At 39.5% G+C, this 17,331-nt stretch overlaps 1 protein-coding gene and 1 pseudogene across 1 annotated transcript; both read left to right on the plus strand.

The window, feature by feature from the left end:
• LOC107717018 (E3 ubiquitin/ISG15 ligase TRIM25-like) overlaps positions 1-9,938 on the plus strand; it is a 19,171-nt pseudogene extending 9,233 nt beyond the window's left edge.
• A 309-nt stretch (positions 9,939-10,247) lies between these two features.
• Positions 10,248-13,280, plus strand: LOC107717029 (peptidyl-prolyl cis-trans isomerase A-like). Its single transcript, XM_016523674.1, has 5 exons — positions 10,248-10,301; positions 11,672-11,745; positions 11,825-12,098; positions 12,179-12,513; positions 12,972-13,280. The coding sequence occupies exons 3-5, from the start codon at positions 11,981-11,983 to the stop codon at positions 13,278-13,280; spliced, it is 762 nt and encodes a 253-aa protein (XP_016379160.1). The 5' UTR covers positions 10,248-10,301; positions 11,672-11,745; positions 11,825-11,980.
• The last annotated feature ends 4,051 nt before the right edge of the window (positions 13,281-17,331 follow it).

Genomic DNA, 17,331 nt, shown 5'->3' on the forward strand with positions numbered 1-17,331 from the left:
TATACTACATAGCATTATACATCAGTAGTTGTCCACGACAAACAATGTTATCTGCCGTGGTACAAGTCTTTATGGAGATTGAAAGAATGTCATCTCCTGTTCCGTTGTTGTCTCCTTTTTGTAGTTTTAAATAATGATTTAATGATTTGAAATTGATTTGCCGCCGTCATGGCTATAATGCTTCTCCGACGAGCCGCTTCTTCTTCTGCTTTTGCCGTGGTCTGCGTGTTAAACCAGCAACATGCCCGTGGACACTGCAGACTAGCGGTTTGCATGTGTACTGCACGTCGACGCGGACAACGACGCAGAAGTATAAATGAAAACTGACGCATAGCCTACGGCATAAAGGCTACGGTGTAGGTCCGATGCAGAAGTATAAATCAGCCTTTAGAGTGCAGGAACTGTAACACTTGACACAGGTTCAAGGGTATTTAGACTGTAAAGGCAAAAAAGAAATGTCTTCCATTTCTTCCATTAAGGTCAATGGAATGTTGCTCAACCAACCTTACCTCTGTTTATTGTAATGTTATTCTAATTAAGTGTACATGGAAAACCATGGCATGACTAAAACAAAAAATCTATAAGAGAAAGTAATTTTAGTTGTCTTATATCTGTAGTAGTGGCCAAGACTTATGTAGCAAATTAGCTCAGAAGGAAAATGTCTATAAATAATTACAACCAATTAAAACGACCTGTATCAGCTGCCAGAAGTAACTGTAGCAGAATTGATATTACAATCAACTAATCTGTTCATCGAACGAACATTCAGTGTAATTTCATATCAACTCTAAGAAATGTTATCTTTGTCGCCACAGAAAAAAAACTTTTTTATCATATAAATGCCATAGATAGGCATGTAGCAAGTTCAGCTCATTAAAGGGACCACAGAAACCAAAGTCATGTAATTGTGCACAAAAAAAGTTTTATTAGCTAAAACACTAACATACTGTATAACTAGTCTAAACAAACATATACACACACTCACACATACATACATTGGGAAAAGGGAAAGTAAAAATTAATTAATAAAACTTTACATAAACCAGGGAATGAAGCTATGAGAATGGTAAGTCAGTTAACCACCTAAGCAGAACCATCAATGCCTTGGTAACAAGGGGTCCACAGCTTAGGCTAAACCTCTGTTTCATTTAGTTAAATGTATGATACTTGTATTGCCTTGGCCATTGAACGAGCAGCTGGATGCAGTCTTGATTGTTCGTTTGCTAGATGGTGTTGCAGCATTTTCTTCCAGGTTGAAGTTGCAGCAGTTTCTTCCGGGTTGAAGACTGATGAACTTCCGAAGATGTTATTCTGACTTGGTTGTGGTTGGGAGAGTTCTCTCCCAGGTGGAAAATTGTAACATGGCTTGTTGCAACTAGTCCTTCTAGCTCAGAATCAGAAAGAGATTTATTGTCAAGTATGCTTGCGCATACAAGGAATTTGTTTTAGTGTCACAAACTTCCAGTACACAGAGACAATAGCAACACACAGACAATAAAAAATAAGATGAGAATAAAAAATACACATGTAAATATAAATAGACAAAAACAGAAAAATAAATTGAAAAATAAAATCAATTGTATGTACAGTTGTGCTATAGATTATAGAATAGGAATAGAATAGAATGAGATGCAGGGGTGTACTAGGATGTAGGTGGTAATAAATAAATATACGTTTATTGCACATATTTTATTGCACAATGGGGGGAACATTTAACTCTTCATAAGGTAGATTGACTGGGAGAAGAAACTATTCTTGTGCCTGGCTATCCTGGTATTTGGGGCTCTGTAGCGCCGGCCAGATGGCAAAAGTTCAAAAAGGGGATGACTTGGATGTGAGGGATCCAGAGTGATTTTCTGAGCCCTTTTCCGCATTCTGGATGTATACAGTTCTTGAAGGGTGGGCAGGGGAGCATCAATAATCCTCTCAGCAGTCCGAACCGTCCTCTGTCTGGTTTGGCTTAGCTACAAATCGGACACCAGAAGATTACAGTTATTGATGTGCACAGGACAGACTCAATGACGGCAGAGAAGAACTGTTTCAGCAGCTCCTGTGGCAGGGTGAACTTCCTCAGCTGGTGAAGGAAGTACAACCTTTGTTGGGCCTTTTTTACAATCTATGTGTCAGTCTATGTGAGTGTCCCACTTCAGGTCCTGGGAGATGGTGGAGCCCAGGAACTTGAATTCCTCCACTGCAGCCACAGTGCTGTCCATGATGGTGAGTGGGGGGAGTGCAGGGGGGTTTCTCCTGAAGTCCACGATCATCTCCACTGTTTTGAGTGTGTTGAGCTCCAGGTTGTTAAGACTCCACCAGACAACCAGCTGCTCAACCTCTTGTCTGTATGCAAACTCGTCACCGTCCTGAATGAGGCCGATAAGTATAGTGTCTTCTGCGAACTTCAAGAGCTTGACAGAGGGGTCTTTGGATGTGCAGTCGTTGGTGTACAGGAAGAAGACCAGTGGGGAGAGGACGCATCCCTGAGGGGCACCAGTTTTGGTGGTGCAGTTCTTAGAAATGAATTTCCCCAGTCTCACTAGCTGTTGCCTATCTGTCATAAAGCTGGTGATCCATTGACAGATGGAGCTAGGGACAGAGAGCTGGGTTAGTTTGATTTGGAGGAGTGTTGGAATGATGGTGTTGAAGGCCGAACTGAAGTCCACAAACAGGATCCTCACATAAGTCCCTGATTTATCCAGATGCTGCAGGATGAAGTGCAGTCCCATGTTGACTGCATCATCCACAGACCTGTTTGCTTGTTAAGCAAACTGCACGGGGTCCAGTAAGGGTCCAGTGATGTCCTTAAGATAAGCCTGAACCAGTTTTTCAAATGACTTCATGACGTTAGAGCCACTGGTCTGTAGTCATTAAGTCCTGTTATCTTGGATTTCTTTGGGACGGGGATGATGGTGGAGCATTTGAAGCAGGCAGGGACTTCGCACAGCTCCAGTGATATGTTGAAGATCTGTGAAAAGAGAAAGGGGGCCAGCTGGTCAGCATAGGTTTTCAGACAGGCTGGTGTGACACCGTCTGGGCCTGGTGCCTTTCTTCTCGTGTTCTTTCTGAAGACCTGACACACATCATCTTCACTGATCTGAAGTGCCAGAGGAGGGAGAGAGGGGTTGCTGGGGGTGTTAACGGCTGTGTAAAGAGATGATCAGAATGAGTGTGGGGGGTTTCGAATCCACAATAAAACTCATTCAGGTCTTTAGCAAGTTGTTGATTCGTCTCATTGCTGGGGGATGGTGTCTTGTAGTTGGTGATGGCTTTCAGACCTTTCCACACTGAAGCTGGGTCGTTGGAAGTGAACTGATCTTCCAACTTTTTAGCATAGCTCCTCTTAGCTGCTCTAATCTCCTTATTCAGTGTGTTCCTGGCCTGATTGTACAAGACTCTGTCCCCATTTCTGTAAGCATCCTCTTTGGCCTGACGAAGTTTTTCTGTAAACCATGGCATCATTGTTGAATGTTAAATAAGTCCTGGTAGGGATGCATATATCCTCACAGAAACTGATATATGAAGTTACAGTTTTCGTGAGCTCGTCCAGATTGTTGGCAGCAGCTTCAAAAACACTCCAATCAGTGGAGTTGAAACAGGCTTGTAATGCCCGCTCTGTTTTGTTGGTCCATTTCTTTACAGTAATTACTACAGGTTTAGCAGATTTAAGTTTTTGCCTGTAAGTTGGTATAAGATATGAACCAGGTAGTGGTCAGAGAGTCCTAAAGCTGCCCGTGGGACAGAGTGATATGCGTCCTTTATTATGGTGTAACAGTGATCCAATATATTACTGTCTCTGGTGGGACAAGTAACACGCTGTCTGTATTTTGGCAGTTCACGGGAGAGAATTGCTTCATTAAAGCCCCCTAGAATGATAATAACAGAGTCCAGGTGTTGTTGTTCTGTGTCAGTGTTTGATCAGCGAGTTATTGTAAAGCCAAACTTACGTGCGCTTGCGGTGGAATGTGGACACTCACGAGAATGAAAGCACAAAAACTCCTGCGGCAAATAGAAGGGCTTACAGTTAATGAAGAGTGCTTCTAGATCAGGGCAGCACATCTTCTTTATTGCTGTTACATCTGTACACCACCTTTCATTCATGTAAAAGCATGTCCCGCTGCCTCATGATTTCCCCACTGATTCCGCATCGCAATCCACTCTGAACAGCTGGAAGCCCAGCAAATGTAGCGCGTTGCCCGGGATGACGTCATTCAGCCAGGTTTTCTGTGAAACACAGAGCAGCAGAGTGTGAGAAATCCTTGTTTATCCAGGAGAGCAGAAGAAGTTCATCCGTTTTGTTGGGTATAGAGTGGAGATTCGCCAGATGGATGGTAGGCAGCGCCGTTCGAAATCCGCGCTGTCTAAGTTTCATGAGCGTGCCGGCTCGCTTTCCCCGTCTGCGCGTCCTGAAGCGTCCCATAGCATTGCGGTCAGACTGGATGTCTCTCCAGTCTTCTCTACACTAACATCTGCAATACGTCTCTAGGACATTTCCTGTCAGATGTAAAACAGACATTTAAAAAATTTATTTAGGATATTTATGGTATAGAATCTATGTAAAACTATGTAAAACATCTTAAAGATGATTTTCAGATGTTTATACACAGCAGATGTTTTCCAGACAAAACACTCTTTAACAGACATCTTGCAGATGTACGTGTGCTATCTGGGATGTAGGTTTACTGATTATCAAATAAATTAGCTGCTTTTACTCTCTTATTGACAAAAGTATATGTACTGTACTCTTTACGCCAATACATTTGTGATAATTAATGCAATTACTCGTTACATTTTGCATGGCACCCTATCTTTTCTGCAGCAATTTATTTCTGCTGCAACAGAAGTTATATTGCCACCTACAGGGCATTGAAGGTACTAGATATTGTACGTTTTGCCCTTATTTACCCAAACCTGTCAACAATGCTACTTTACACAAATGTGAATGCAGTAGTAAGGTAGTTGTGTATAGGCAGTGATGTAAAATCGTTCTGTTAAATACTAGCGAGTATTCTGCATGGTTTTTGACACAGTTTTATATTCATTACGAGCAGAGGTGGACAGTAGTGAAGTATTTTTACTCTGCTGTAAAAGTACTTTTCAGGTACAATTTATATTGGAAATGGTGACTTGTAACTTGTAATAAAGTAATTTCTGCTGTAATCTGTTCTTTTCATCAAGCATAGTTTCAGGTATTTTGCACACTGAAAAGACATAACATACAGGAAACCTTTAGCCATCAGTGTATACGGTCATTGGTAGAGCCTTGCACGGGCTTCAAATTTAGGCCCTAGCCCGGGCCGTGTCCAACAGCTTAACAGATTTACAGGCCTGAGCCCGACCCGAGCCCATCTTTTTTCCCCCTTCTCCCAAAACAGCTTATACTGTTTCAGCTATTAAAATAGTTCAGTTTTGTATGTAATGGCAAATATTTTGTTTCGTTTTTTTATGAAGTTAATTTAGAAAAACGTTTGGAGCATTTTTTGTTCGTTAAATATAAGTTTTTTAAAGTAATGACCAAGTGGCCAGTGGCAGACAGTGAGCTGATCATATCCTATGTTTGATCAACTTGCCTAAAATAAAATCTATAGATATAAAACAGTTCAAGCATCTAACAATGTTTAAACGTTAAACCTAGATAAATGTGTGCTGTATCCAATCGTTTATGCGGAGAGTGGAAGCTAAAGCGCGCTTTGCAGGACATGGAGGCGCCAGCGCGATCACTTGCATTTCTTTTCAGTGGAAACAACTTTTAATATGCCGTCATTTTTGCTCATATAGGTAAGAGTAATACATCATTCGGAACTGTAAAGGGTCTACTTTTATTTGTGTGCACTCACAATATCAACAAAACGTTGTGCTTTTATAAAATAAAGAAAACAAGCATGATGGGCTTTCTGCCGTCTCCTAAAACAGGCCAGAGGCCCAGCCCGCGTCTGAACTATACGTGAAAATTGGCCCGAAGCCTAATGGGCGTAAAAAAGTCGGGGCCCATTGAGCCCGGGCTGAAATGCAGGGCTCTAGTCATTGGGCCAGTTAGGTGGACTTTACAACATGATGATTTAGTGACAGTAGTTTTCTGTGAGATTTATTATCATCTGTTTGTCCTCCAGCACCAGCTGAAGGAGACACAGAAGTCGTTGTGATATGGCTGATCAGAGATCAGGAAAAGCAGGCCGTGAGTCGAGCTGAAGGACGACTGGAGCGACTGGAGCAGGAGATCAATGATCTGAGGAGGAGAGACGCTGAGCTGGAGCAGCTTTCACACACACAGGATCACATCCAGTTCCTGCAGGTAACAGATCTAGAAGAACAGGATCATAGTGGATTTGAGCCAGATCCTGCTGAGACTTACATAAAAACAGTTCATGACTGCAGAAAGAAACAGAACTTCACTGACATTTTACCTTTTTAACAAATTTTTCTTTCTGATTTCTTGCATCATGGTGAAATCAGTGACTTTCAGTGATCAGTAACTTTCATCAAAATTGGATCAGGTGATCTTCACACATGGTTTTGTGTTTTGTCCTATTGGTGATTAATGAAAAATAAATGCTAAACAGAAGACTATTTTTGTAAGTGCGGATCATGGTCTCATATACCAAGATCTTCACACTTGATAAATTTTTTATTTTGTAATATATTGATCAATTTTACCATGAAAAACCCAAACATGAAGTGAGACTGTATATCAGCAATGCTTCAGAGTATTGAAACCATACCAAACCTGACCACGTCTTAACCCTTTAACTGTCACCCCCCATTTTTAAAATAGGTGCACTATCCAAACTTAAATTGTTGTAATTTATGACCACTTTGGAATACATACATAAGGTTGGTCTCTTTTTAAAGAAGAAAATCAGCAAATTATCGCAAAAATTTTTTCAAAAAATCTAAGTATCAAAAAGTTATAGTAGTTTAAATTTACTGTAAAGAAAATGCACTATATTAATTTTATTTTATTTTATATATAATAAATATTTTACATATCAGGTTTTACTCTAAAATTGGTATAAACTTATAGCCTTATGTCTAAATAAGTTATGTTCCAAATTTGAAGTTGATTTGAAAAAAATTGAGGTTCCTGTGAGATTTTATTTAGGGAGTTATACCACAAACAGCCACCGGGTGCCATCCAAACGCCACTGAATTTTTTTAATGCATGTTTCTGTTACAAATGTCTAGATTTCTCTGTCAATATATAACCACCAAATATGGAATCCTGAGACTCAGACCTTTCCAATGATATGTTTTTTTGTCAAGATTATAAAAAGTTTTGATTCTAAAAGACCGTAATTCATTTTGTAATATGACACTTGACACCGCCCACTAAGGGGGAGGAGACCGCCAAAAGATTTTAAAGTACCATTTCCATGGTAACGCAATGTCTGATTTCGAAATGGTTTTCACAGGATGAATCTTGGGCTTCTAAGCTTTAAAATGATATATGATTTATGATGATTACTAAAAGATTGGATAGAGAAAAAAGACAACAACAAAAAAGAGCGCCAAACGTCCCACAGGTGGGACGGTGAGGGTCCTTGTGAAATTTCAGTGTCTCTAACAGCTCTAAAGTTATGAATAATAGTCATTTCTAGTCCTTTCGAGCTGCTTTTCCTAATCAAATCTACTCAACCTTTCAATGAGATACCACTGATGTGCTTGAACTGTTAGATAGACATTTATGTTCTTAGTAGATGTTTTGTCATCCAAACTATTTCCAAGAAAGTTCACATTGAGTGTAAGTGGCAAATACTAGAATCTGTAGCTCTAATGTGATTTAATGAATATGAGAAGAATGAAGCTGATGCTGTGAAAGTGCTGGATAGAGGTGAGTTACTAAAGATCAGTCAAGTCAACAAGAGCCGCACAAATCTGATATTTGTGCAGAAAATTGGGTGAAGTGTGGAGCTGATGAGTTTTGATTTGTGTTTTCTATAGAGTTTCCAGTGTCTGTCAGCACCTCCTGAATCTACAGAAGTAAATGATGATCCCTTCAGTTCTCTCATCCCTTTTGATGGCCTGAGAGAATCTGTCCATCAGCTGAGAGACAAACTGGAGGATTTCTGCAAAGAGGAGCTCAAGAAGGTCTCAGACAGGGGTAAAGTCCTGGAGATTCATCTGCTCTCAGAAATAAGTCCATCATCTCACATCACGGAGAACATCATATTAGAAATATTTTAGGAATGGATGCAGGGATAGTTTTTTCTTGATATAATAAATTTGTATATATTATAATTTTTTCTCATAATTTTTTTTTCTTATACATTGTAACATACATGTCTCTTTTATATTTACATTTATATCAATATATTGACAAGCTGTAGGATATATGTGTGTGTTTGTGCATAAACGTTTTTATGACATTTCTGCTCCACTTTGTGTGATGGTAGTGAGACGGGACAAAGTCCCTGTAAGATATTAGGATATTCTATAGTCTTTGGAAGAGAGAGAGCACTCAAAACTCTTCAGATTAATTTAGTGGAACATTAATATAATATAGAATCATCCTCTGTAAAGAAATGGGGCGTGAACATGTGAGAATTTATTATTATCTTACTAAATGTGCGCTCTTTTGGGCTAAAGGCTTAATGGAACCGTTTAAAGTAGCCATGTGATCACAAATTAATCGGTGGTTCTGCGCAGATGTGATTTAATACGGGTGTCCTTTTTCTATGTGAAAAAAAATCATAAATTCCAGTTTATGCTCTTTGATTATGGCTTCGAAGGTCGTAGTTGGAAGTTGTTAGCCACGGCTGGCCCGTGTGCGCAGTTGAAATGCGGCTAATAATTTCTGACTGGCACATAACTGAACAAATCAAACAAATGTAAACGGGTTAAGGCGGGGTCCCCTACAAGGCGGGGCCCCTGGGCTGCAGCCCATTCAAGCCCAATGGTAAGTCTGGCCATGGACTTAGCAAAGTCACATGGTAGTTTTCAGTTGGGCCAGAAGGATCCCACTTTCAAAAGCTTTGCAGGGGCTGGTGAGCAGCTCTTTATAGGGATTCTATCCAGCCCCAGGACTGACATTTCCAAACACACCTTGCCTGCAGTTTCCAAGTTGTCCTGAAGATTATAGCTGGTTCAGGTGTGTTCAGCCATGGCTGAAGCTAAACGTGTCTCTGGTTTAGGTTCAAGATAGTTTCCTTTGGTTTTAACTAGTCGCCCCGGCCTGGTCATAGCTGGTTTTACAGTGGTTTTGACCACTTCTTCAGCTGGGTAATCATCATCACAATATCAAGAGCAATCAATATTAATGATTTTTCTCACAATACTGCAGCCGTATCCTGTGATAACTTATTTTATTTTATGTACTGTATACTTAAAGTATAGACTTTTTTAATGTATATACTTGTACTATATAAATTTTAACTATCTATACCATGCAACATGCAATCCAGACAGCAGACACATTTTGGACCATGAAACTTGTTTTCCTTTCATTTGCCATCCTTCTGTATAATGCGGTCACAAATTCTATCACATTTTTAATAGCACAGTAACATCTGATATAACATGAGGAAGTATTTATGTAGACATGTAATTTACCACAGTTGCAGAGTATCATGCATGTAGTTATGCATAATTTATTGTTATTATAATAGTAAGTACATATAACATAAATAAGGTGTTAATTAAATAAAGTGCTACCTTAATTCCAATAATTACAAATCATATGAAATGATTACTTTGTGGTTGCTGAATAAATGCACTTACGCAACGGAATCCATGTTTGGATTCATTACAGTTCATCACTGAGAAGTTTTGATAGCAGATTAAATGGCACAAGCAGCTCCGTGAAAGGAAACAGACTCATGTATTACACTTATTTGAGCAGAATATCTCAAAAGAGATAGCTGAACTCCAACTTACATGTTTTCTTGTGTTTTCAGTACATCAGCATCAGAGTGCATGTGAATGGTTACCTGGTTGAGAAGATTAAATAAACCATATTGATTTAAGAGAAAAGCCCTGAGTGGGGGATTTAAACTCTTGAAATCTGGTGCCCGCAGTCATGAAAGTTTGCCTATGCTTGTCACCAATGCAAGATAACAAACAAAAAATCAATGGGCAAATATTGTGACTCATGATATAGCATATGACCTATGAGCGAGGATCGGGCTCAGAGAGTGAAGTTCAGTGACACTCATTCAAACTGTCAGTCATCATTTGCCTGCTGAATGTTGTTAAGCGCATGACGTGTGTTTGCTCTCCCCCAGCAGGTCTGTCTTTTGGATTCGCATCTGCGGGTGGGTTTTCATTTGCAGAATTGGCAGAGAGTTCATCGGAATTTGCATTTGGTAAAAAAGGTGAGTGCTGTCTTTACCTGTTCACCAGTGTATCACAATTTACCTGTCTGATTCATTAGACAGAAGCAGCTCGAAGGTCATTTGTTTGATTTCTCATATTAAACAGTGCAATTCAGTTCACAAGTCTTTCTACTGTCTTTGCTGAGCAATCATTTAAGTTTTTTTAAAACGATTACAAAGTCAGTATGTCTTTATGTGAGATTTACATTCTGTCACCTGAACCAAAGCACAAGAGAGAAACGTTTTTTTTGGCTTTTCTTGAACTGCTGCTTTCATCAGTATGAGAACTGAAGTCAATATTTACACTAAATAATACATTAAATTTTTATTTATTTTTCATTCCTTCAGAACACTTGTGACACTTTATACAACACTTTATTTATTCTGTGCTAGTAAGCCTATTTCTGTCATGACAAATCTCAGAGGGATTGGCATGGTAATGTACATGATAATGTTAATGTATTTGGTCTTGGTGGAATAGATCTGCTACGCTGCTGCTGCTGCGGCAGAGCAAGTACTGAGACTTGCTACTGCCAATACATCCACAACATGCTGCTGTGAGCATGTAAGAAATACTGCTGCTGCACATATAACATACATGAAATAACCCCCATATAGCATACATGAATCACCTCGTAGCAGATCTATACAGGTGGAGCTGGGGAAGGGGGAGGGTTTCTGAAGTGCACTGCTACAGCAAGCTCTAGCCAAGTATTTGAATGTTGAGCAGCGAGCTCATTGGCTACCGATACAGGAGAGAACCAATCAGCTGTGCCATGTGATGATGATGTCATTATATTAGATCTATCGGACTGCGCCATCTAGAGTTTCATGCCAGAACTTTGTATTTGTCTTCTGATAGTAAAAATTGTTTGTGCTGCATACTGTAAATACTGGTAATGCTAATCTCTAATCTAATCTAATTTAATCTTTGTCTGAAAATGCTGTCCTTAAGCAGATCATATGGTCTTCTTTTGTTTGTTTTTAAAGATCTATGCATAGCATCATTTTTGGGAAAAGAAAATCAAATTACAACTTTAATTCCGTGGCTTGAAAGGTGAATGATGAACAGTTTCCACAAAGACTCGCTCTTTTCTGCATTTCGTAATAATGTATTTTCCTAAAAGACTCTTTTTTGATGCTAGCATTTAGCCGTGTTGTATAAAGCTTGTGACAGAGCTCAAATATTTCAAAGACTGCAGAAAAGATCCTGTTTTATAAGCCAATCAAAATGTTTTTTTTGTGTGTGTGTGTGTGACTTCATTGGCAACATTAATATGAATTAGTATAGTGCTAGTATGTTATCATACTGCTGCTATCAGCATTACTATTGGCAGTGTAGTGTTTTCATCATGTGTTTATTTCTGCAGATGATAATTTCACGTGGTCAGGCGCAGGAGCCACCGTCTCTGGAAGCACAGCGAAAGAAGTTTCTCTGCCAGAGGTGAGTGTTTGCTGTGATGCTGTTAGCTGTGATCTTCATGTCTCTAGAGGTGTGACGTGTGTTGACGTGGCTCCTGCAGGTGGAGGTGAGGTCCGGTGAGGAGGATGAGGAGATCCTGTTCAAAGAAAGAGCCAAACTCTACCGCTGGGACCATGAGTACAATCAGTGGAAGGAGCGCGGCGTGGGAGACATCAAGATCCTCTTCCACCCTGTGAAGAAGCTCTACCGCCTGCTGATGAAACGTGAGCAGGTGTTAAAAGTCTGCGCCAACCACGTCATCAGCCAGAGCATCGAGCTCAAGCCCATGAACACCTCGCCTAATGCGCTGGTGTGGACCGCCACAGACTACTCAGGTACAAGTCTCACTCCTCTCCTCACACACATCACCCTGCTGCCTGTGTCTTCATGTCTATATGGTTGTTCACACACACAGAGGGAGATGGGAAAGTCGAGCAGCTGGCGGCCAAGTTCAAGACTCCAGAACTGGCGGAGTCCTTTAGACGAGCATTGACCGACTGCCAGAGTCGCATGTTGCAGGCTGACTCCGCTCAGATGTCTTCCGCCGAGGCGCTGTCACGAGAGTCCAACCCTGTGGTGTTCTTCGACATCACCATAGATAACAAGGATGCTGGGAGAGTCGTCATGGAGCTCTTCGCTCACATCGTGCCCAGAACGGCGGAGAACTTCCGGGCTCTGTGTACGGGAGAGAAGGGCTTTGGTTACCGCCGGTCCATCTTCCACAGGATCATCCCAGACTTCATCTGTCAGGTGAGGACACACCGTCATTATGTAAACTCACTGATGATGTGTTCTATATGAAGACAGCATGAATATTCATTTACACCAATGGCTTGACTGGTTCAGTTCATTGAAATAAATTCTCAATGTCAAAACAATCATTACTAAAATTCTATAAAATCAACAAATAATGCACATCTGTCAATAATTCCCAAATTATTATGCCGCACAGATGTCTTTTAACAGTTGTGTCCAAAGCAACTGAGGAGCAGGGTTATTATTATTATTAAAATTAAAACCCTAAAAAAATCATTTCTGTTACTTGAAGTAAAATAAACATTAACTGAAAGTATGAAAAACATTATTATGGGTTCCAGATAGTTTCCATTTTCATTTAAGGTGAAGTATTAAAATGACTAAAACCAAACAAACTGATGTAATAAACATGAATAAAAACTACATATTAAATGTAATTAAATGTCTCTCAGGGTGGTGATATCACCAACCAGGATGGGATGGGAGGAAAATCCATCTACGGAGGGAAGTTTGAGGATGAGAGCTTCGAGGTGAGGCACACGGTGCCGGGGCTGCTGTCCATGGCCAACCGCGGCAGAGACACCAACAACTCGCAGTTCTTCATCACCCTCAAGAAAGCAGAGCACTTGGACTTCAAGCACGTTGCCTTCGGATTCGTCAAAGACGGCATGGATGTGGTGAGGAGAATCGGAGAGCTGGGCGCTAAAGACGGGAAACCCACAAAAACCATCACCATCTCAGACTGTGGACAGATTATGTGAGATTTTCTACACAAACTAGTGTTCATCATGTTTGAAACTGTGTTCTCCAAGCTCTTGTTAAATCAGAACTTGTGTATGCTGAGGTTTTATTGTTGTCCTCTTTGTGTGTTAATAAAGTGGACAGCAATAGTTGACAGTAAAATCCATACTTTGCAAAAAAGATTTGCTAAAAAATGTTTACCCCAGAGTTTCTTCATATTTATAGGGGCTTAATTGGACAGAATGTGAATCTTTCCTTGTTATATGTCTGTGATATTTCTGCAGTTCACTTCACTGACATGAGGTGCCATGCAAACACAGCCGTGTTGCTTGCAATTTTTAAACACCTGAACATAAAATAAATATCTGCGTTACACTATATATTCAAAGAGTGTCATTGTTGACAAAAAACTGCTGTGAAATGCTTCTGGATCAATTAAAAGCAAAGCTGCTTTATTTCTCCTTTAGTTTCGACAAATGTTTCAAGAAAACTGGTAACAAGCATTTAAAGGGGTCATATGATGTTGCTAAAAAAGATAATTATTTGTAATTGTAATTGGTGTAATGAAATGTGTTTATGCGGTTTAAGGTTAAAAAAACACATTATTTTCCACATACTGTACATTATTGTTGCTCCTCTATGCCCTGCCTTTCTGAAACGCATCGATTTTTATAAAGCTCATCGTTCTGAAAAGCGAGGTGTGCTTTGATTGGCCAGCTATCCAGTGCGTTGTGATTGGCCGAATGCCTCAAGCGTGTGATGGAAACGTTACGCCCCTTACCTTATTTGGAAACATACAGCGTCTCCACGGCAACAATACTACAGAGAATAAAAGTTACACCTCCTTTCTTTGCGTAAACATTTGGGTGGCGTTATGCAAATCTTCCCAGATAGTGACGTAGACATGTGGGGGCGTGTTAGAAAGAGGCATTTTAGGAGGGAGTGGACCAGTCTTAACTTTTATAAAGAATATCTCTTTGGGTTTAAGACTTTAGTCTTTGCAACTTCAGGGATCTTATCTATGCACAATCAGCTTGTAACACTCCAAAGAGAAAGGAAAACTTGAAATCGCATCATATGACCCCTTTAAGTTACAACTAACTAGCCAGCAGTGAGATCAGAAGTAATATATATTTGTGTGGAGTAAATGTGCTCTTTAAGGATAGTTTGAACTCCCTTTTTCTTTTTACTTCAGAGATTTGACATACATGAAATTGATAAAACTGTTTGATAAAAATTGATAAAATACATTTTCTAACACCGTTTTGTGTGTTTTTGTAGAAGTTTATAATATATTTTATGGAATAAAATAATATATTGCCCCCTGTAAGCTCCCCTGCATGATATTTTCTGATGTCTCTGGCATTACATGCCTTACCAATCCACATCACTTTGATCCCAATATAACTGTTGTCTGTACTGTGTTGTTGGTGAAATAAATAGGTGGACATCAACTGCTGGTCTTCATTTAATCAGATGATTTATCTTGTCAGTTACAACGTGATTTCGCTCTTTTAAATTCCTCTCCCATGCAGAGACAGTCCAGAAAGGGCAGATAACATTTAAGCAAGCAAAAAATAAATAAATAAAATAAAATAAATAAATATGAAAGATTAACAACAAAAATGACAAAAAATAAAATAAAAAATCTGACAAGATTTGTTACAACGTGTGATTTCGCCCTTTAAAGAAAAAAGTTAATGTTATATGCAATGCAATTAGCATGGTCTTCAATTTCAAGAATGACACAGAAAGCTAATCATAGCCTTAAAGTGAAAGCATAAAAATAGCAATAAATACATGGATTTTTCTTTTCAAATCATATTTACAATATTTTCCAAGTATACTGTAAAAATGAGTTTTAAAGCAAAGATGAAATTAGATTAATCAGAGCTTAATAGAAACCCACCTCTTCTATGCAGAGAAAGGAAATTAATATTTACACTTCAGTCAGAAATTTTAAGGGAAAGACACACACAAACAGGCACATCAGGTATACATTTGAACATTTTGTGTTATTCTACATATGAAACATGTATAATACTGTCCATACCTGTTATACCAATATACATTTGCCTCAAAACTCTTTCTAGAAAATACAGAAAAAACAGAACATATTCTTGCCTTATATGAATTATATTGACAAAATACATAATAAAATTGCATCTGTGCAGCAGGTCCCTTAGTATGGTGTTGCATTGCTGCCACCTACATATTATGTTTTTCATTCAATTATGTCGTAATATCAAGATGTTATGTCATTTAAACAACATATTTTCTCATAATAACCAGATTGTGTGTCATTAAAATGACATAATCTTGTTAAAACAAAAAATATTTCTCATTAAAATGACACATTTTCTCATAATAACAACATATTATGTCATAAAAATGTTTTTCCATTATAAGAGATATTATATTGTTGCATTCAGGGGCGTGTCCAGGTTTTTATAATTGGGGTGGCAACTAGGTTTGCCACACAAAACTGATATGTAGGCAGCAAACTTTTCTTGCGATTTCTGTTAATTGTATAAATGAATATTTCAATTTTTAGTTTAATTTTAATATTAGTTTAAATAAATAAACAAAAAATTCAAAGTTTAGAACCAAAATATGCATTATTGCAGTTGCATTTTCAAGATTAACAGCATTAAGGAGTTTAGGCAGCAGCAACTGTTATAAAATAAGGGAGTTCACAACATGTGCCTTTAACAAAACGAGATCTTTACTTCATCTTTTTAATATCTGCCAAGTTGCTTTGGATAAAAGTATATGTAAATGTAAGAGCCCTTGAGCAGGAATCTTCTCCTGATGGGCCTATACATTTGAGGTCAATTTGAAGGCACTAAATATATTTAAGCCAAATTAAGTTAAATAAATAAATTTAAGCTAAATAAATAAATTAATAAATAAATTAATATTATTCAATGAGCATGACTTGCTTTACACATACGAATATGTAATAGATCATATTTGCAATCTTCATAATGACTGAGCAGAATCTGCTTCAGCTGAGCCTGGTTGTTAATTTTTTTACACTCTAAAGTGAGTATGATGACAGCATGTTCATGTTTGGGTTAAGTATCCCTTTAAATATGCCCTAACCAAAATGAAGGATTATGACAATGTCGCTGACAATGGGCGAACTGTCAGGTTATTTTAAAGCATTTGTAAGAGTGCGACTGTGTGTTAATTAGTCCGATCTGTTTGTGCAACGTCTTCTCTACTAATAGTGAAACTGGGTTTTAATTTCTTCAGAAACTATGCTATTGATAAATAACAGGACAGTGTTGACTATAATTTTCTGGGTTCCTGACTGTTTATATGTGCAAGCTGTCTGTATGTGTGTCCATATGCTACAATAACTGTAGGTAGCACCTTCATTTATGTCACAATTCACTTGGGGAGCAAGGAACGAGGAAACAGGGAGTTCTTGAATAACACAGTCTTTAATAATCCACAGTAGACACAGGAAACAAGGGAGACATCCAACAAGTAGACCCGACAAACAAGAACTGAACGGACTAGGGCTTTTAAAGGCAGGATAATTGGGGAGGAACGAGACACACCTGGAATCAAATTAACACAATCAACATGAGGAAGAAACTGGGTCACAAGGGCAAAAACACACACTGAATAGTCCATAATCCTGACATAATGCCCCCTTCCGGAAGATGCGTCCTCGCACCGTAGCAACAACAGAGGGAGGCGTGGTTGGGAACTTGGGAGGAGGTTCCGGAGGAGAACGGATATCCGGGAGGAGGCCGGCAGACAGGGACCAGGGGGGCGACGAAGGAGGGAGGAGACAGGAGGGACCCGGAGCAGGAGGAGCACAGCAGGACCTAGGCCACAGCCATGATTTCGACCCACGGTGGAGCCGACGGAGGGAGGAGCCATGGAGGAAGAATGGCCGCCGACTCCAGGGGGCTGACCAACGGCGGCGGAGCAGGTGGTGGAGGAGCCCGAGGCGGAGACGGAGAGCCGATGAGCCAGGGCGACGGGGAGGATTCGGAGGTCCTAGGCGGAGCAGATGGCGCCGGCAACCGACGCGGAGATGTGGATCCGGGAGGC

This window comes from Sinocyclocheilus rhinocerous, unplaced genomic scaffold (genome assembly GCF_001515625.1).
Source record: "Sinocyclocheilus rhinocerous isolate Xijiao unplaced genomic scaffold, SAMN03320098_v1.1 scaffold210, whole genome shotgun sequence".
In the NCBI taxonomy this organism is placed as follows: Eukaryota; Metazoa; Chordata; class Actinopteri; order Cypriniformes; family Cyprinidae; genus Sinocyclocheilus; species Sinocyclocheilus rhinocerous.

Bases quoted from the DNA above. Each gene is read 5' to 3' on its own strand.
- LOC107717029 (XM_016523674.1), top strand. From the start codon at position 11,981: ATGAAACGTGAGCAGGTGTTAAAAGTCTGCGCCAACCACGTCATCAGC. The intron at 12,099-12,178 runs GTACAAGTCTCA...TCACACACACAG, and splicing joins GACCGCCACAGACTACTCAG to AGGGAGATGGGAAAGTCGAG. The intron at 12,514-12,971 runs GTGAGGACACAC...AATGTCTCTCAG, and splicing joins TCCCAGACTTCATCTGTCAG to GGTGGTGATATCACCAACCA.